General features: G+C 33.5%; 1 protein-coding gene across 7 annotated transcripts in view; it reads right to left on the reverse strand.

The window, feature by feature from the left end:
• The window catches only part of LAMA2 (laminin subunit alpha 2), a 618514-nt gene that overhangs the window by 340931 nt on the left and 256038 nt on the right, over positions 1-21545 (reverse strand). For all 7 annotated transcript variants that reach the window (XM_032274826.1, XM_032274824.1, XM_032274825.1 and 4 more), the window contains exons 8-9: positions 16822-17000; positions 5670-5769 (exon numbers count right to left, since the gene is read on the reverse strand). In XM_032274826.1, coding sequence (XP_032130717.1) covers positions 5670-5769; positions 16822-17000 — 279 coding nt within the window. The remainder of the gene's footprint in view (positions 1-5669; positions 5770-16821; positions 17001-21545) is intronic.

Below are 21545 nucleotides of genomic sequence, written 5' to 3' on the forward strand. Positions count from 1 at the left end.
TGTCTTTGATGAGAAAAATAGAAAGAATGCAGGATAAATGAATACAACTAACAGATCTTCAAAATCTGAAGAAAGATGAAAGCATATCAATAATATATAGTCCATCAGAACAAAGAAAGGAGAGAAAAAAAGGCAAGGAAACGTTATGGAGAGAAAGCAGAAAGCAGAATGACAGAAATAGTGTCAGACATGCATACTAAATACATATGAATGAATTAAGCAGTCTTACTGTTCCTACTAAAAACATAAATGCAATCTGCACGAGAGATATATGAAATGAACAGGAATATTACAAATAAAAGAAAATGAATATGTGTCAAGAAAGCATATGGAAAAGAAAAAAGTTGTAAAATATTAATTAGGGTCAAAGTAGAACTCAGATTAAGTAGGTTCAACAAGACAAACTCTCATTTCATATTGATAAAAATACAATAAAAACATGATTTCAATTATTATGTTTATGCTTCCAATAAGCACTAATTATCAGTATAAAAATATGTAGACAACAAAAGATATTGGAAATAAAAAGTTTAAAAGTCAATGGCTGAAAAGTGTACTAACTTAGTCATCTTAAATATTTACAGATGAGGTAAGAAAAAACAGAAGATTTGAATAATCTAATGATCTCAAATTACATGTGATGTGGTATATAACTATAAATATTTACCATAGTTTATGATTGACTATTCTATAAAAATTGTTCAGTTATTAAAGCAGAAATTATCTAAGGCTTCTTTTCTTAATATAAATTACTACTTTTAGATGTATATCAAATGCCACAAAAATTAGTATTAAATTAATTCTGAATATCAAACATAATGAGAGTATTTTATGAAAAATTCAACCATTCTAAAAATTAATGCCTAAATATTTCTCTTTAATAACTCTTGGGTTAAAGAGAAAATCAAGACTTTGATTAAAAATCGAATAGCTATCTAGGTAGAATATAATAGCAGTAAAGAAGGAACTTAATGTTTATCAGGCATGGAAAAACTGCAGCCAAAAGCAAATTTATAGGCTTAAATAGTCCATTGTTTTTAAAAATACAAATATATTAAATTTTAATTCATATAAGTATAAAAGAGAGAAAATATAAACACCACAGGAAATAAAGAGATTTGAAAAATAAAAAGAAAAGCAAGCAAAACGACACCTTAAACAAAGCTAATCAAGGCTATCAAAAGAGGACAAATTATCAAAGAACTACAACAAAAATGTTTTAATGCTAGTTCATTTTTTAAAATTATACTTAAGTTCTGGGATATGTTTGCAGAACATGGAATATGCAGGTTTGTTACATAGGTATAAACGTGCCATGGCGGTTTGCTGCATCCATCAACCCATCATCTACATTTGGTATTTCTCCTAATGCCATCCCTCCCCTAGTCCCCATCCCCTGACAGGCCCTGGTGTGTGATGCTCCCCTCCCTGTGTCCACGTGTACTCATTGTTCAACTCTCACTTATGAGAGAGAACATGAGGTGTTTGGTTTTCTGTAATGTTAGTTAATTTTTACAAACTGTTTTCAAAACTTGAAACTCTTATAGTCACATAAAAAATGGAGAGCTGGCCGGGCGCGGTGGCTCACGCCTGTAATCCCAGCACTTTGGGAGGCTGAGGTGGGCAGATCACAAGGACAAGAGATCAAGGCCATCCTGGCTAACATGCTGAAACCCCGTCTCTACTGAAAATACAAAAAATATTAGCTGGGTGTGGTCGCACACGCCTGTAACCCCAGCCTCTCAGGAGGCTGAGGCAGGACAATTGCTTGAACTAGGGAGTCAGAGGTTGCAGTGAGCTGAGATTACGCCACTGTACTCCAGCCTGGGAACAGAGCGAGACTCAGTGTCAAAAAAAAAAAAAAAAAAAAAAGAGAGAGAGAGCGAAAGAGAGAGAGAGTGAGCTATAATTCAATTTATGAAGTTAGTTTTAACTTGATATCCAAATGCAAGAAAAAGATGACTCAAAATAAACCAAACTGGTAAGACTCAAAAAGCACTTACTTTTTGCTAGTCATCGTACCTAGCATTACACAAAATGCATGGGTTAATTCAATTAGTACTCAAAACCTCCACATGAGATACACTTATTTCTCCCAATTCACAGATGAAGTAACTGGGACACAGAGTGATTTGCCAAAGGAGCACGACTGGTGAGTGTCTGAGTCACAGGCAATTTAATTTACCAATCCAGATAAGCAAATTACAAATAAAATAAACACCAAACTGAATCCTAAAGTACATTAAAAAGACCCTCTATGATGTCCAAGTAGAACATATTCTGGTAATATAAATATTGTTTAATATTAATAAGTTCATTTCCAATAGACCAAATGGAAAAGAAATCTGAAAATTTTAATAAAGTTTGAAGAGGCATTAAATAGTTTAACATTCACTTATGATGTTAAAATTTCCAGAAATTGAGGCTAAATGTAGAAGCCCTTGATATATTAAACAATGCCTATCTTAACTTTTATTCCTGGAAGTGTTGTAGACTAGATGTTCAAAGAACTCCCCTGCTCAGAACACTGGAAGATGTAGAATAAAATTAAATATAGAAAAATAGATGAGTAGGTGGGTAGGTAGATAGAGGATAGATAGATAGATAGATAGATAGATAGACAGATAGATAGATAGACAGATAGATGACAGATAATAGAATGGTTGTGCTGGTATGAAATAAAGAAACCCCATGGAGATAGAAACTACCAAATTGACTTCTAGAAAGGCTAAGTCAGTCTTTAAAACACTGTCTTTCCTGGTGTTAACTGGCAAATTTTGATAACTAGACTACAGTCCATGGAGCATGGTTTTAGGGAAGAACAGCAAAAACAAATCTAGGTACTCCATAAGCTAGGTCATTATCACATAGCCTCTTGTAAATTCAAGGCTTCTGAAAGAATAAACCAAGAAATACATATGCACGCATACATCCACAAAACACACATACCCACATGTAGGAAACACGTAAGAAAATGAGATCCATATAAGTAAGACTTAGAAGAAAAATAAAAATACAGAATCAGACTCAGATAACAGGCTACTTCTAACAGATGCAGAAAATAAAATAAATATATTCAGTATGCCTAAAGAGCTGAAAGTAATATTAAATGTAGATGAATAAAAAAGAGTATTGGAAAACAAAATGTAGTTTGAAACTTTCCTTATAAAATATAACAAAATAAATTCCAGATGGATTAAAAAAACTAAGTGTTATACAATGAAATCATACAAATAAAGAAGACAAATATATTCTTCTAATCTTGGGATAGATGAGAGTTCTAGGATTATGAAGGCATGTAAGAAATATAATAAAAATATCAAAATATATAATAATCGTGGGATAGTGTCATTATTATAAGTAAATAACTGTACTTAGATTTTGATAGCTGATTACATAAAACTTTTGAAGTTTTGTGCATTGGAAATTATCAACAGTAGCAAGAAACAAAGCAAATCTGGAAATTGATTATTAAAAAAATGACATACTATACTATTATTGTTTTCAATTTTTAAAGCATTCTTACAAATCTATGGGGGAGAAAACTGCCTTCTACCAAAAGAAAATGAAGAAATCTAAAAGAAAAATCAGAAACGAAATTCATTGTATTTCCCTGGTAATCAAATTAATGCCAGCAATACACTAAAATATCCTTTTCTACTATCTGGTTATGAAACCTGATGAAGAAGTGCAAACCATCAGACCACATCTTACACTCTTTCCTAACGAAGTTATCAGAATAAGCATGAAGATAAAAATGACCTACAGATATGTCTCTAATTTTGCAAATTGGGTCCATATCAAATAATATGTATCTAATTACAGTATTACAATCTTGATTATTAGATTTCTATTTTTAAATTATAAGCATTACTTATTGGTCCAGAGCTGAATATAAGTGTGAAAATCTTTGAAAAGATAAACATGTAATTGATAGACACTGACAAGTGCTGAAGAATGTGGGAATAGTCTTTACCACCACTTATACGGTAGGACTTCAAGAGAAATTCTAAAAGTAGTCAATGATGAAATAGACATGTAAGCTCTCTTGAACATGATAAAGATACCACAGAAGAAACACATAATAAAAATGTATGAATGTTGGAATAAAAGAGGGAACTGTTGTGAATGATACATTTCTTCACCTTTCAAGATGGAGAGTCAATAGGCAACATGTAATGGCAATAACAATGCTGATAAGAATATTATTTAGATATTAAGTGTAACCCACTAAAAAACTCAATAGGAGAAAAGGCTCAGTATTCTTAAATTTGTAAGACTGGGATAAATAGGTTGAAGAGGAAACTTGTTATTTTATATCTTTACTGTTAAGAATTTATTTTACTGTATATTTTTTTCATGATAATTGAAAAATATTTATATGGAATAATTTTTATTAAAACATGGGTTACAATAAACAAAAATTTGAAACCTTAATATCCATACAAAGTTGAGAGGGTAAATAATTATGGTACAACCATATAATAATGTGTTATTTAGGAGTTGAAACCAGATTTCAGAGAAAGTTTTTATAGACTTTTGAGGAAACCTGTCACATGAAGTTAAAAGAAATATCAGAAATTTCTCTATGCATTATGATAGAAACATATGAAAATGTTAATAGCGGCATCTCTACTGAATTACCACTGAATTGTATATTTGTTTTTCTACTTTTCCATTTTTATAACTTTTTCTGTGATCATATAGTCATTCAAAAAGGGGTAGGGAAGAGTTAAATGACATTAATGAAAACAACACTGTGGTTTACTTGTTACCACAAAAAGAAAAGAAGGCTTAAAATGAAAAGTGAGCTTAGTAATTCATCATTTGACTATCAAAACATATCAGTTTTATAATATTTCAAAATTTAGACTTGAAGTAATGCTCAGATTTATAATCCTACAGTATAAAGAAAGCAGGTAAGCAGAATTGTGCCAAATAAACATTTCTGGTCTTATAACACTAAAGTCATTAGGGAAAAAGAACTAGATAGCCTTGATTTATTTTAGTCTTTCTAGAGAAGTGTCCCAGTGCATTCTGTGAATTTCCTACTTAAGCTTGGCGAGCAACTGCCCTGGAGGTAGCTCCCAAACGCTTTATATCAAGGAGTTATGTTGGCACTTGATTCCTTAATGTTTGGAGTTCATGAATTTCATTCCTCAAAGGAAGCGTTTAGCTTAAATTAGTGTCAGCCTCTTTCTCTTCATTAACTCATGACTACTACCTTCTTAGTCCTTTATGAACACATCTTGCTTTCTATATTATTGCCTACATCTCAATGTATGAGCTCTTCTATTTGCTTTTCCCACTACAGCACACATTCCTCAGTAAATGCTGGGATTTCATGCTAGAACTCATAGAAGCTGCAAACAATCTAATAAATAACACAACATAAAAAAATTACATATACTGCAGATCTGTGATTGACACTGTGTGCATCTCAAAATAAATAATTAAACTCTTCTTGCTATGAAAACATTAAACATGAAAGTAATTATTGAGATTAATTTAAAAACTGCTTCCTGGAGGGAATGCTAATACACTGATAGATTGAAGAATAAATTTATTACATGAATGACATTTAATGCAAAATATTCCTCTGAAAATAATAATATTTGGCTTTTAGTTGTCCTTTCATCAGAGCAGTGACATTCTGCTGCAGCTCTCACCTCGTCGAGCATGTTTCTCATCCTTGACACAGACTTCATTTACAGAACCAATTGGATCACAATGACATGGCTGGCATGGCCTTGGATAATTTGGAGATACCTAACAAAAATATTAAAATGAATTTAATCAAATGTAATAAGTGCAGCCATATTTTTCATTTCAGCAAACTTTTATAGGTAAAGTAGTTTTAATAACAGTATAGTAAATTATTGAGAAAATTATAAAAATTATCTTTAATACATGTTTATAATTTAAAAAATGTATTTCTTCTACATGGTTACACAAAACTAAGGAGGATGGAACAATAAACTCGTATGTATTTGGTACTTAGATTCAACAATTATTGATATTTTCATATTTTATCCCTTTTTATCTTATATATAGTATATGAAGACAGTTACTTTAATTAAACAAATCTACACTGTGTTCATATACTGTATATACAAGATTTGTTTTCCAGACAGAATAGGAAAAACCAGAAAACTAAATTATTTGCCCAAGAAATACCCCTCTATTAAATATAGCTTTCATGTGTATATATATCTAAGCTTAATTTACAAATGAAAACTTGTTTGCTACTATAAATCAGATCTATTAACTGATCCCTTTATTGTATATTCATTCAGGAGATTCTTGGAAATTCAGTGGAAAGCAACAGCTGGTAAACTGAACAAGCTGAGAAGAGTTTTCAGGTGCTGCAAATCATAAAGTAAAGAGAAATTGGACTTTAAGTTAACCACATTAGAAATGTTTGACAAATACCTGAAGTTTTCCATTAATGTGTTCTAAAAAAGTATGAAAGTAAACTTTCATAACTCATAGTGATCACTCATGAGTTTATTACTAATTAGAACCAATTCAAAATCTTCAGAGGAACATAACAGAAACCAGTGTCTCTGCATTGTATTCTCCAAAATGTCCTGTATAAGTGATAAATTACAGTAGTTCCCACGATATGTGTGGTTTTGCTTTCTGAGGTTTCAGTTATCATGGTTAACTACAATTCAAAAATATTAAATGGAAAACTCCAGAAATAAATAATTCATAAGTTTTAATTTGCATGCCATTTTGAGTAGTGTGGTGAAATCTCAAGCCATCTTGCTCTGTCCCACCAGGGATATGAATCGTCCCTATGTCCAGCATATGGACACTACTCTCCTGTTCGTCACTTGGTCGCATCACAGGTATCAGACTGGAAAAACATGGTATATATAGGTTTGGTACTATCTGTGATTTCAGGCATCAACTGGGATTCCTGGAACATATCCTCACAACTAAAGGAGAACTACTATATTTGATATGCAGGAAAGAAACAGGAAAATGTTGTCCTTATTTAAAAAAGAAGTTGATAAAAACAGATTCTGAGGTGACCCAGGTATTGAAATTAGCATACAAGGAAATCAATGTTAAGTACTGTAAATATATCCAAGAATATAAAGGAAACAATGTTTATCATGAGTGAATGCATGGACTATTTCAGTAGAGAAATAGACACTGTAAGGAACATAAGAACTCCAGAAAGCTGAAAAGTAAAATACCTCAATTTAATAATTCACTGGCTATGCTTAACATCAGATAGAGATGATAGTAGGAAGAGAAGTCAAACTGCTTTTGTAGTCATAGGCCAGAATTTGGTCTACAGGTCAAAGTTTTCTCATACATGATATCATTGTTAAAAGTAAATGTAATGAGAATTTATTTATTTATTTATGTTTATTTATTTTTGAGATAAGACCTAACTCTGTCACCCAGGCTGAAGTGCACTGATGTGATCTTGGCTCACTGCTACCTCTACTTCCTGGGTTCAAGCTACTCTCCTGCCACAGCCTTCTGAGTAGCTGAGATTACAGGTGCCCACCACCACAACCTAGCTAAGTCTTGTATTTTTAGTGAAGATGGGGTTTCACCATGTTGGCCAGGTTAGTCTTGCCTCCCTGCCTTCAAGTGATTCACCCACCTAGGCCTTCCAAAGTGCTGAGATTACAGTGTGAGCCTCCGTGCCCAGCACAATGCGAATATTTTAAAATCTGCTAGTGAATTAAATATACATTATATAGAATAAAGTAAATCACAAATAAAGAGAAAATTATCCAATCTAAAGAATAAAGAAAAAAAATTAATTAGCACTGCCTCAGATACAATCAACACCCTAGCACACATGCAGAGAGAAGAAAAAATATTGGTCAAAAAACAAGTTTTTAAAAAATAGTCTAAAATTTCCTATATGTGGAATAAAATCTCAGCTTAAGTTCCAGGAAACTTTGTGAATCAAGCAAGGTAGGCTTGAAAGCCAAACATAGACAAATCATAGATTAACTCTGAGGTTAGAAAATTTTTCTGTAAAGGGCCAGATAGTAAAATAAGCCACATAAAGACTGTTCATTCCTCATCCTCTTCTTCCCCTTCCTAGCCCTCTTCATCCTCCTCTTCTACTTATTTTTTTTAACAAACCTTTACAAATATAAAACCATCCTTTGCTTACAGGTCATACAAATATAGGCCATAAGTCAGATTTGGTCTTCAGGCCAAAGTTTTATGGTACATGGTATACCTATAAAAAGGCAGATTTAAAAAATATTTTGAAATCATCTAGTGAATTAAAGAAATATAGAACAAAAATACAGAACAAAGATACAGAACAAAGAGACAAATAATGGGTATGTTGTCATAAGAATAAATGAAATCCAGAAAATAATGGTGCCACAGCTTTAAAGTGCTAAACAAAGAAGAAAACATACACTTCTGTAACTATGATGAAAATATCCGCCAATAATAAAAGTAGATTAAATACATTTTCAGATAAAGGGAAGTTGAGATAATTTGTGACAGGAAGCTCTGTTCTACCAAAAAAAAAAAAAAAAATTGCTAAAGGAAATTTTCAAGCAGGAGGGCAATATATATAAGATAGAACCACAGAGTATGGGAAATGGGAAAGGCATGGTTAACATAAATTTCGTTTTCTTCTTTTCATTTCTTTAAGCCTGTTTTTGTAGTTTGATAACTTCAAATAAAAATTACAACATTGTATCTGTGGCTTACAAATTATGTGCAATATACGAAAACCATAGTCCAAAAGATAGGACTATATCACTATATCATGAGCTTAAAATAGTACCATCTCACACCAGTCAGAACGGCTATTATTGAAAGTCAATAATAACAGATACTGGTGAGGTTGTGGAGGAAAAGGAACACTTATACACCACTGGTGGGAATGTAAATTAGTTCAGCCACTGTGGAAAACAGTTGGGAGCTTTCTCAAAGAACTTAGAACTAGCCTAGTTTGAAGTCCAGCAGTGTGATGCCTCCGACTTTGTTCTTTTTGCTTAGGATTGTCTTGGCTATGCAGGCTCTCTTGTGATTCCATATGAGGTTTAAAGCGGTTTTTTCCAGTTCTGTGAAGAAGGTCATTGCTAGTTTGATGGGGATAGCGTTGAATCTATAAATTACTTTGGACAGTATGGCCATTTTCATGATATTGATTCTTGCTAACCATGAGCATGGAATGTTTTCCCATCTATTTGTGTCCTCTCTTATTTCATTGAGCAGTGATTTGTAGTTCTCCTTGAGGAGGTCCTTTACATCCTTTGTTAGTTGTATTCCTAGGTATTTTATTCTCTTTGTAGCAATTGTGAATGGAGTTCACTCATGATTTGGCTCTCTGTCGGTTGCTGGTGTATAGGAATGCTTGTGATTTTTGCACATTGATTTTGTATGCTGAGACTTTGCTGAAGTTGCTTATCAGTTTGAGAAGATTTTGGGCTGAGACGATGGAGTCTTCTAAGTATACAATCATGTCGTTTGAAAATAGGTACAATTTGACTTCCTCCTTTCCTAATAGAATACCTTATATTTCTTTTTCTTGCCTTATTGCTCTGGCCAGAACTTCCAATTATATATTGAATCAGCATGGTGAGAGAGGGCATCCTTCTCTAGTGCCTGATTTCAAAGGGAATTCTTTCAGCTTTTGCCCATTCAGCATAATATTGGCTGTAGGTTTGTCATAAATAGCTTTTATTATTTTATGATATGTTCTGTTGATATCTAGTTTATTGAGAGTTTTTAGCATGAAGGGCTGTTGAATTTTGTTAAAGGCCTTCTCTGCATCTATAGAGATAATCATGTGGTTTTTGTCTTTGGTTCCCTTTATGTGATGGATTACGTTTATGGACTTGCATATGTTGAACCAGCCTTGAATCCCCAGGATGAAGCCTACTTGATTGTGATGAGTAAGATTTTTGATGTGCTGTCACATTTGGTTTGCCAGTATTTTATGAAGATTTTTGGGTCTATGTTTATCATGAATATTGGCCTGAAGTTTTCTTTTTTAGTTGAGTCTTTGCCTGATTTTGGTATCAAGATGATGTTGGTCTCATAAAATGAGTTAGGGAGGCTTCCCTCTTTTGTATTGTTTGATATAGTTTCAGAAGGAATGGAACCAGATCCTCTTTGTACATCTGGTAGAATTCTGCTGTTAACCCATCTGGACCTGGAATTTTTTTGGTCAGTAGGCTATTGATTGCTGCCTCAACTTCAGCCCTTGTTATTGGTCTATTCATGGTTTCAGTTTCCTCCTGGTTTAGTGTTGGCAGAGTACAATGTCCAGGAATTTATCCATTTCTTCCTGGTTTACTGGTTTATGTGCATAGAGCTGTTTGTAGTAATCTCTGATGGTGGTCTGTATTTCTTGGGTTCTGTGGTGATATCCCCTTTATCTTTTTTATTGCACCTATTTGAGTCTTCTCTTTTCTTTTTTATTAGTCTGGCTAGCAGTCTGTCTATTTTGTTGATCTTTTCAAAAAAACAGCTCCTGGATTTATTGATTTTTTGAAGGGTTTTTGTGTCTCTATCTCCTTCAGTTCAGCTCTGATCATAGTTATTTCTTGTCTTCTGCTAACTTTTGAGTTTTTTTGATCTTCCTCCTCTAGCTCTTTCAATTTTGATGATAGGGTGTCAATTTTAGATCTTTTCGTGTTTCTGATGTGGGCATTTATTGCTATAAATTTCCTTCTCAACACTGCTTTAAAGGTGTCCCAGAGATTCTGATAAGTTATGTCTTAATTCTGATTGGTTTCAAAGAACATCTTTATTTCTGCCTTCTTTTCACTGTTTATCCAGTAGACAATCAGAAGCAAATTGTTCAGTTTCCAAGTGGTTGTGCGGATTTGAGTGTGTTTCTTAATCCTGAGTTCTAAACTGATTGTGCTGTGGTCTGATAGACTGTTTGTTATGATTTCCATTCTTTTGCGTTTGCTGAGGAGTGATTTGTTTCCAATGATGTGGTTAATTTTAGAGTAAGTGTGATGTGGTACTGAGAAAAACATATATTCTGTGGATTTGGGGTGGACCATTCTTTATATGTCTATTAGGTCTGCTTGCTCCGGCTCTGCATTCGAGTCCTAGATGTCATTGCTAATTACAAGACTACAGTAATCAAAACAGCATGGTGATGGTACCAAAACAGAGACATAGGCCAATGGAACAGAACAGAGGCTTCAGAAGCAACACCACACATCTACAACTATCTGATCTTTGATAAACCTGACAAAAACAAGCAATGGGGAAAGGAATCCATGTTTAATAAATAGTGTTGGGAAAACTGGCTCGCAATGTGCAGATGGCAGAAACTGGACCCCTTCCTGTCACCTTGCACTAAAATTAACTCCAGATGGATTAAAGATTTAAACATAAAACCTAATACCATAAAAACACTAGAAGAAAACATAGGCAAAACCACCCAGGACATAGGCATAGGCAAGGACTTAATGGCTAAAACACCAAAAGCAATGGCAACAAAAGCCAAGATGGATAAATGAGATCTAATTAAAATTCAGAGCTTCTGTACAGCAAAAGAAACCATCATCAGAGCGAACTGGCAACCGACAGAATGGGAAAAAAATTTTTGTAGTCTACCCATCTGACAAAGGACTCATATCCAGAATCTACAAAGAACTAAAACACATATACAAGAAAAAAACAAACAACCCCATTCAAAAATGGGTGAAGAATATGAACAGACACTTTTCAAAAGAAGACATACATGAGGCCAACAAACATGAAAAAATGCTAATCACTAGTCATTAGAGAAATGCAAATCAAAACCACATTGAGATACCATCTCATGCCAGTTAGAATGGTGATCATTAAAAAAATCCAGAGACAACAGATGCTGGAGAGGATGTGGAGAAATAGGAACACTCTTACACAGTTGGTGGGAGTGTAAATTAGTTCAACCATTGTGGAAGACAATGTGGTGATTTCTCAAGAATGTAGAAATAGCAATTCCATTTGACCCAGCAATCCCATTACTGGGTATATGCCTAAAGAACAATAAATCATTCTATTATAAAGACACATGCACACGTATGTTCATTGCAGCACTGTTTACAATTGCAAAGACCTGGACAAAAAAAATGTGGCACATAAACTATGGAATACTATGCAGCCATAAAAAATGATGAGTTTATGTCCTTTGTAGGAACTTGGGTGAATCTGGAAGCCATCATTTTCAGCAAACTGATGCAAGAACAGAAAATCAAACACTGCATGTTCTCACTCATAGGGGGGTGTGAACAATGAGAATGTTCAACAATGTGGACTCAGGGAGAGGAGCATCACACACTGGGGGCTGTTGGGTGTGGTTAGGGGAGGGACAGTGGGGGGTAGGGATGGTGGGGAGGGATAAAATAGGGAGAAATGCCGGATATAGTCAAAGGGGAAATAGAGGCAGCAAACCACCTGGTTGTGTATGCACCTATGCAACAACCCCCCATGACATGCACATGTACCCCAGAATGTAAAGTAAAATTAAAACAACAAGAACAACAAGAAACAGAACTAGCACTCAACTCAGCAATCCCATTACTGGGCGTATACCAAAGGAATGTATATCATTCTACCATAAAGTCACATACATGCATGTGTTCATTGCAGCCCTATTCACAATAACAAATACATGGAATCAACCTAGGTACCATCATCAGTGAACTGAATAAAGAAAATTTGTACATATATACCATGGAATATTACACAACGATAAAAAAGAATGAAATCACGTTCTCTGAAGCAACATGGATGGAGCAGGAGGACATTATCCTAAGTGAATTAATGCAAGAATAGAAAACCAGATACTGCATGTTACCTCTTATGCGTGGGAGCTAAACATTGAGTACACATGGAAACAAAGAAGGCCACAATAGACATGAGGGCCTACTTGAGAAGGGTGGGAGGGGATGAAGATTGAAAAACTTACTTTGCTTATTATCTGGGTGATGAAATAATCTGTACACCAAACCCCCATGACCATAATTTACCCACATACTCCCTGAACCTAAAATAAAAGTTGAAATGGAAAAAAAATTATACAAAGAGGTACTGCTAAAAACATAATAGAGGAAACAAAATGTAATACTGAAGAATATTTGTTTAGCATAAAAGTAGACAGAAAAGGAAGAATAGGAACAAAACTTTTATGGCACAAATAGGAAACAATAGCAAAACCCAATCATATTATTAACTATATAATATTTATGGACTAAACACACAGTAATTATCAGTATAAAAATCCATTTATCTTAGTCTTTTTAAGAAATCTACTTTTCAATGAAAATAAAGATAGACTGAAAGTTAAGCAAAATCAGAAAAGACATACCATACAGAGTAAGCATATGAAAACTGCTATAGCAATATTAATAAAAAATAAAGTGGACTTTATGACAAAAAGTGATATCTGAGATTAAGTGGAGATCTTCACAGTTATTGAAATATCAATTTATAAGATCTAAAAAATCTAAAGGTTCAAAATATTATAAATATTTATGTACCTCATAACAGTGCTTCAAAGAACATGAGGAAATACCGGAAAAATGAAAGAAAAATAGGAATCCGTATTTACAGATTGAAAAAATCCACATTTATTTTTTTACGAAGAGAGACAATGCATTGAACTGTGAGTTAAATTTCAATAAAATTCTAAAGTTTGACATCCCAGAGAGTACGTTCTCAGATCATAAACATCCAGTGTAGAAATAGAAATTATAATATTTAATAAAGCCCAAATATTTGGAGATTAAACAACAAAATCACAAGAGAAATTAGAAATTACGTTAAATAAATGATAACATAAAGCATTTCTGAATTCATGAGAAGCAGTTAAAGAACTGCTAGAAGGAAATTTATATTTAAAAGCTTATATGATAAAAGAAGAAAGTTTATAATCATAATTTAACATTCCAAATTGATAGGTAGCAAAATAAAATAAAATTTAAACTCAAAACAGGTCAAATGAATAATATAATAAATAGAACAGAATCAATGAAAATACAAAAAATGAAAACACAGATTTTTTAAAAGATTAAGAAAATTGATAAATCACCGCTACCATAAGTGATTAATAAAAGGAGAAGAGCAAAACATAATCACTTTAAAACTTAAAGAAGAGATATCAGTATAGATGCTATAGACTTCAAGAAGATAGTAAGGGAATTTTTTAAACTGTCTATTATTTGACACTTTAGATGAATTGAACAAATTAATCGAAAAATATATCAAAAATTGACCCCCCCCAAAGGTATTAATACAAAACCTATCTAGCCCTATGCCTCATAAAAAATAGCCAATGCATTTAAAAATGTTCTTCCCACAAAGAAAACTAGAGGCTTACATAGTTTCACTGGGGAATTTGTTAAGCATTTTAAAGATAATTAATTTTAATGTTAAGTTATTTTAGAAAACAGAGGAAGAGGAAGTTCATTTCCCAGATCATTTGTTGATGCCAGTATACCCCCTGACAAAGATATTATAAGGAAATAAAATTATAGACCTATCCAATATCTTTTATGAGAGGATGTCAAAATTCTTAACCAAATATTAGTCAATGGAATCATCCAATATATAAAAATGATAATATATCATAACCAGATGGATATTAACTCAAAAATGCAAAGTTGGCTTTATATTTTAAAAATCAATTTGTGTAAATTGACCATGTTAACAGAGTAGAGGAGAAAATCCTTATGTTCATTTTAGCAAGTTTCAGAAGATATATGATAAAATTCAAAACAGTTTTGTTGTAAAACTCTCTGGAACCTAGGAATAGTAGGGGACCTACTGTACATAAAAAACAAAGCATGTACATAAAAAATCTGCAGTTCACATCATACTCAATAATGAAATATTAGGTTTCCCTTTAAAATTGAGAACAAAGTGAAGATGTCAGCTGTCACCATTTTTAGTTAACCTTGGCATAAAGATTGCAAAGGAAGAAGTAAGCCTGAAGGTAACACGATTGTTTATGTGTATGTTTCTCAAGCATGTAGTTTAAAACTACTAGAGTGAATAAGGATGGCTATAGGACATACAGTCAATATTAAAAAATCTTTAATAATTATTTTACACAATTGAAAAACTATTTTTAAAAAACAATTTTTTTTTACAATCATGCAAAGGAAAATACTAAAGATTAATTTAACAAAAGATATGTAAGATCTCTATACTGGAATAGTGACATGAATAAAGAAGATAGAAATAAATGGAGAGATAGGCTATGTTTGTTGGTTAAATGACTCAATATTATCATGATGTTATTTTTCTCAATATTTGTTTTCTTTTAACATTTAATTTTATTTTATTGAGAAAATTGTATGACATATTTTGAAATATATAATATATATATATACAATTGAAATCATTATATCAAGCTAATTAACATACTACCTAACATAATAATCAATTTTGTTCTGAGAACATATAAAATCTATCCTCAACATTTTTCAAGAATATATTGTAATTAACTATAATTACAATGTTGTATTAACACCATTCTGTACAATAAATATCTTCGATGTGTTTCTACAATCTAACAAAAATTTTGTATTCTTTGACCAACATCTCCTCAAACTCCATTCTCCATATTTGTATATAGATTCTGTGCAATAATCTTAATATTTTCTGTAATTGACAAGTTGATTCTGCAATTGTATGCAAACACACACACACACAAAAACCCTACTATAGACAAAACAACCTTGAAAAGAAAGAATAAAGTTGGTATATTATACTACCTAAATTCTAGACTTTTCAAAGCAATGAAGATAGTATGATAATAGCACATAGAAAAATAGATGCTTGAAACATAACTTTCTAAAAATTGATCCCTGTAATACATCAATTGATTTTTCAATGAATGGTGCTAGAACTTAAAGTTAACCATATAAATCTGGTTACTTATTTCACATCACACACCAACATTTACTTGATATGGGAAATAGCTCTGTAAGTTAAAAATTTGGTTTTTAGAATAAAAAAATAATATTTAGACTTTGAACATGTACTTCACAAGAGAAGATATAGGAACAGTCAAGAAGCCCTTACAATGAAAATTAAATCCATAATCAGATGCCATTTCACACCCACTAGATGACTAAAATCCAAAAAGATAGTCAACATCAAATATTAGGGATGATATAGAACAACTGGAACTCATGTAACTTTTTGGTGAACACATTATACATTATTACTAATTTGGCAAAACGTTGATGGTTTCTTATAAAGCCAAGCATCTACCTATCCTATGTAAAAAGCATTCTACTAAGTATTTACATAAGGTAAGTAAAGACATGACTATAAAATAACTCGTATGAAATTATTTATAGGAGCTAAGCTAAAACTGGAAATGATCCTAATATCTATCGACAGGAGAATGGATTTAAATTTTTGATATGTTTATGCAGAGAAATATTACTCAGCAATTTCTTTTAACAAAAGAACTACTGATGCACAAACAACATGGATAAATCTTAAAATATGTTGAGTGAAAGAAGAGAGACACAGGCTTGTATATGCTGTATGATTTCATTTTTATGAAATTCACTAATAGGCACAACTAATTTATGTTCTAAAAATCAGAACAGAGTTTGCCTAGGGGTGGGACTGACTGCAAGGAGCCATGATAAAACTTTCTGGTGTGATGGAAATGTTTTATCTCACATCCTCAAAGATTTAAGTCAGTTTCAACAATGAAATGTTCCTACTCACCTTTAATTTGAAGTTCAACTTTTTAGAGAAACTTTCACAATTATTATATTTTTGTATAAAACATTTTTGTATGAAAAAGCAAAAAAATAACCTTTATAAAGAAGAAGCATACTTTACCCCTTTTGGTCTGAAGAAGCCATTAGTGCATGTCTCACAGTTTATACCAGCAGTGTTTTGGGTACAATTAATGCAGACACCCCCTCCAATATACTTTCCATGTATATTCAAACTCAGATTTCTTCTGGCAACATTTTCATCATAATAGCATTCTTTAGCTTTTCCATGACAATTACATGCTGGATTAGGGAAAAATAAATTAAATAAACATAATTTCAGGTTTCAGATACATTTAAAAATCATTTTTGTGATACATAATAGATTTTTATACTATACAGGAAAGTACATTTAGCATACACATGCACAAAGATATCTAGACAGTATCTGAATTTATTGGATGTCTTAATAAATTCACATTAATTTGAAATAATTAAAACAAATTAAGCACAAGCATATGCAATTTTCATTATTTGATTTTGACTAACGGAAGTGCAATTTTATATGGTTCAACTAATAATTTCCTATTATGACAAATAATACATTTTTGAATGATGTCACTGAATGATTAACAGCTAGGTAATCTGTAATGAATTATTGCTATATGGAAATGTCTGTTAGATCCTATGGATAATGAAGGACATGTGTAATACATTTTCTTTCTATTAACACTAATAACAACTAAAATGTATTTAGGTTTTCTTCAATGCCAGACACTGTCCTAAGTTCTCTATATTTATTACCACTGATTTTAATCCTTAAAAATGCTTTTAGGAATAAGGTATTATTATTATTAACCTATCTTTGCATACTCTTTCCATGTGTGTGTGTGAACCTGAGGCCAGAGAAGTAAAATAATTTGCAGAAGATAATCTAATCGGTATTGGAAACCAACCTCTGAAGCCAGACTCCAGAGTCTACTAAAGACTGCCGGAATCCCTTCACATTCTACCTGGTAAGCAAGATAAGATACATGACAGGTGGCAAGCAATTAAGACAAACTGAGAGCTGGTTTACTTAGTGGCTAAGGTCTTGCTATTTTGCACCCCACTGTCTTGGATTTGCGTGTGCTCTCCACTACTTAGTAGTCATGTGATGTTAGAAAATTCTTAATTTCACAAATGCTTAGTTTCTATATAAAACATGGAGTGGTCAATAGCAATTACTAGATTGGGATATTTAAAAGCACAAATGAGATAATGCATGTGAAATCATTAGCATAATGTCTTATAAATAAGTTCACAATTGATTTTTCTTCTCTTCATCCTCCTTGTCTCTTTCATGTTACATTAGAAGAATTCAAAGAAGTAAAAAATTATTTTTTCCAGAAAGGATTGGGTAAGACTCTTTAAAATATGAATAATTTATATTAGGATAGAACTAGGGAAACACTAAGGCAGCGTCTCCTTCCTGCATGAGATGTTGAATTTCTTAGGAGTTCTAACAGTCATTTCCACGTGTGTGTATGTGTAGGTGTGTATGTAGGTGCCCTTGTATGCATACAGCTCAATCTTTTTATTCTTCTGCAAAAGGGAAGGGGCATTTGTATATTTTTCAGAACTGTCTCATTTTACTAACAGTAAATCATGGAGCTCTGTCCATATTAGCATGTGTATCCTCTAATGGTACAGAGGGTACTACTTGAATGAAGGTATTTACCAGGTATCTATTAATGAACAATTACACAGTTTCCATGTTTCTCCTTTACGAATAACACTGCACACATACTAGGAGAACAAGGATGCGGGGTGGAGGGAGGAGCTCTAATATTAGAAAAATTTCCTGTTTGCCAGTTGACCGATTTTGAGGCAAAAAATCAAGTCCTAAAATCCTTTTAGTACTTGTCTCTTATACTTGTTTTGAGAATGCTGAGCAGAATGCCTGAAACATACTAAATACTGAGCTCAATAAATGTTAGTAGCAGTAGTGGTAGCACTTGTATAAAAATGACAAAGATCGTGATAGTATTCCCTTTACATCTATATAAATATCTCTATTGGCTAAATTCCTAGAAGCATAATTTCTAGTCAAAGGGTGTGTAAAATTTAAATTTTAATCACTTAAAAAATTCCCTCCAGGAATACTATGACAAATGACTTTTCTTCTAGTAGAAATGATAAAACAGTTTCTCCATAGCCGCCAACCTTGTGTGTTATCAACCCATGAATACAATTCCTGGACATAGTAGGCATTCAAATATTTGTTGAGTAAATGAATGAACACTTTGATAAGTTAAAAATAATATTGTCATTGTTTTAATTGATACTTCCTTAATTATGAGTGTGATTATATTTTTACAAGGTTATTTGTAAATACCATTTCTGAGAAATACCTGTTTGATCTTTACTCATTTTTAACAGGTTAATTAACTTTTTTCTTATTGATATGTAAGATCTCTTAATATAGAAAAGTTATTACACCCTTGTAATGTTTGTTGTAAATACCTTTCCTGACTTGCTGACATTTGATTTATAATATAGTATTTTTGCTGTGTTAATGGAGAGTTTCAAACTTTGGGGAATGCATAGTAATAAATATAAATCACTAGGCATTATAAACAGTTTTATATCTTTAGGACAACATACAAGAATTCCTTTTTCTTTCTTCAAAAAGACAGTGATATGGTTTGGCTCTGTGTCATCACCCAAATCTCATATCAATTGCAGTTTCCACTTATGGAGGGAGGGAGGAGATTGGATCAAGCGGAGGTTCCCCCATGCTGTTCTCGTGATAGTGAGTGAGTTTCTACAAGATCTGATGGTTTTATAAAGGGCTTTTCCCCCTTCACTTTCTCCTCCTTCTCCTGCACCACGTAAGACATGCCTGCTTCCCCTTTCCCCTTGATTGTAAGTTTCCTGAGACCTCCCTAGCCATGCAGAATGGTGAGTCAACTAAACCCCTTTCCTTTATAAATTACCAAGTCTCTGTGGCTAACACCTTCCATGGGCACCGAGGAAGGAGACTGTCCAGACCCCAGGCACAATTAGTGCCTAAAGAATATCTTAGTTTATAGTGTTATTGCTCAGCTGTTTCCTTTATATAATCCTGCATATATAATCATACATTAGTTTATAAATTAGTGCTTGAAGTATAACTTACTGCTTACATATATCTAGTTTATATAATCATACTTAATAATTATATCTACTTAGTTCTATATAAACTTTCTATATAATCATATAGGTATTGCAGTCAGAGCTGTAATGACACATTTAGCGCTAATTTATATGATCCTTCTGTATTAACCATATAGTAGTTTGTAGTAGGAGGAATGCCTAGAGCAGTCACAGAACAGAAGCAGTACATGGAAAAACAGCCAGACCAGGATGAGAACCAAAGATCCAGGTGGTGGTGTCCCTACCTGAAAGGGCATACACTGTATGGCAGGCTTGGAGCAAGAGCCTCTCCTCCTGATAAAGGAGTTGCAGCACCTTGCATCCAGTTCCTGTGGAAAGCAGGCCTCAGGCCTGAGATCCTGGAAGTAACCGAGGGAGAAGAACCTCTCTGGTGTGACCAGTCCCAGTGGCTGTACACCCTATCAGTCTTTTCTTGCTTCTGTGCTAGCTCAAATCATCCTCCCATAAATATCTTAAAAGAAGAGCACAAGTCTGCCAGCTCCCACTGCATTAAGCTTACAATATCTTTCTATTAGAAATCCTTTGAAGTCTTGGGGCCCCAGATAAGAAGTGTTGCACACAACACCTGTTGCACACAGCCCACCTCCTTGCCTCAGTGACCTATTGGGGGTGGACCCCTTTTCTGCACGTGACCCTCTACTACTGTGCACAGCATGGCCCCCTGCTGTACACAGCCCACCTCTCTGCCCAGGTGACGTAATGGAGTAGCCCCCTCGCTTGTGACTCACGTGATTATATATACCCTATTACTAAGCCTATAGATGATGACCTCATGCATGACCCTGCCCCCTGCTTGCACCTAATAAATACAGATGCACTGGGGCATTTGGGGCCTGCCACTGATCTCCACTCACAAGTGGTGTGGTCTTCCGAGTCCAGATGCTCTTCATCAGTTATTCAGTGTCCTGCCTCTTTACTTCTCAGATCCTGCACCTCAACACAGCATAAGGGACACCCCACGACCCTGTGGGGCCTCCACAGCCCTACAAGTCTCATGTAGTGTCTTTATAGCAGTGTGACAGCAGAATAATACAGAGAGGGTCTCACTGCGTGTCTTAGGCTGGCCTCAAACTCTTAGGCTCAAAACATCCTCCCACCATAGCTCCTTTGCAGTAGCTGGGATAATAGGAGCATGCCATTGGACTGGCTATGAATTCTTAAAAACTTTGTTGTAAAAGTTTCAAGAAGCAGTCAAAACTTCTGCTGCCAGTATAAGCAGAGGAAAAGATAAAGTAATATAGACTTATTCTCATACCACTTAGAACTGATGTTGTCAAGAGTGTTTAAAACTATGAGCCACTATAGGTAAAACACAGATGCCAAAGCAACAGTCCTTCACACACTCTGTGCAGCCAGGACCCTATACCTATAGCCTCACTTGCTGTCTGTGGGCCACAGCCTACCCAGCTCTGTCTGTAGCCTTCAAGAATATGGCTAGCAACTGATCATGAAGCCATGTTTTTGCTCTGTCATCAGCAGCTTACTACTTCACAGAATGTCCAAGATATATCATATTTAAACTGCTCTTTAGTATAGGCTTATCAATTGAATGCATATTCTATGTTCTTTAGAGATATATCTTGCCTTAGGTAAGCTAGATTGATGAAAATCCAAATTAAACTCAAATGAATTAGAATGTGATTATTCATT

This window comes from Sapajus apella, unplaced genomic scaffold (genome assembly GCF_009761245.1).
Source record: "Sapajus apella isolate SASKATOON/1434 unplaced genomic scaffold, GSC_monkey_1.0 scaffold6, whole genome shotgun sequence".
NCBI lineage: Eukaryota > Metazoa > Chordata > Mammalia > Primates > Cebidae > Sapajus > Sapajus apella.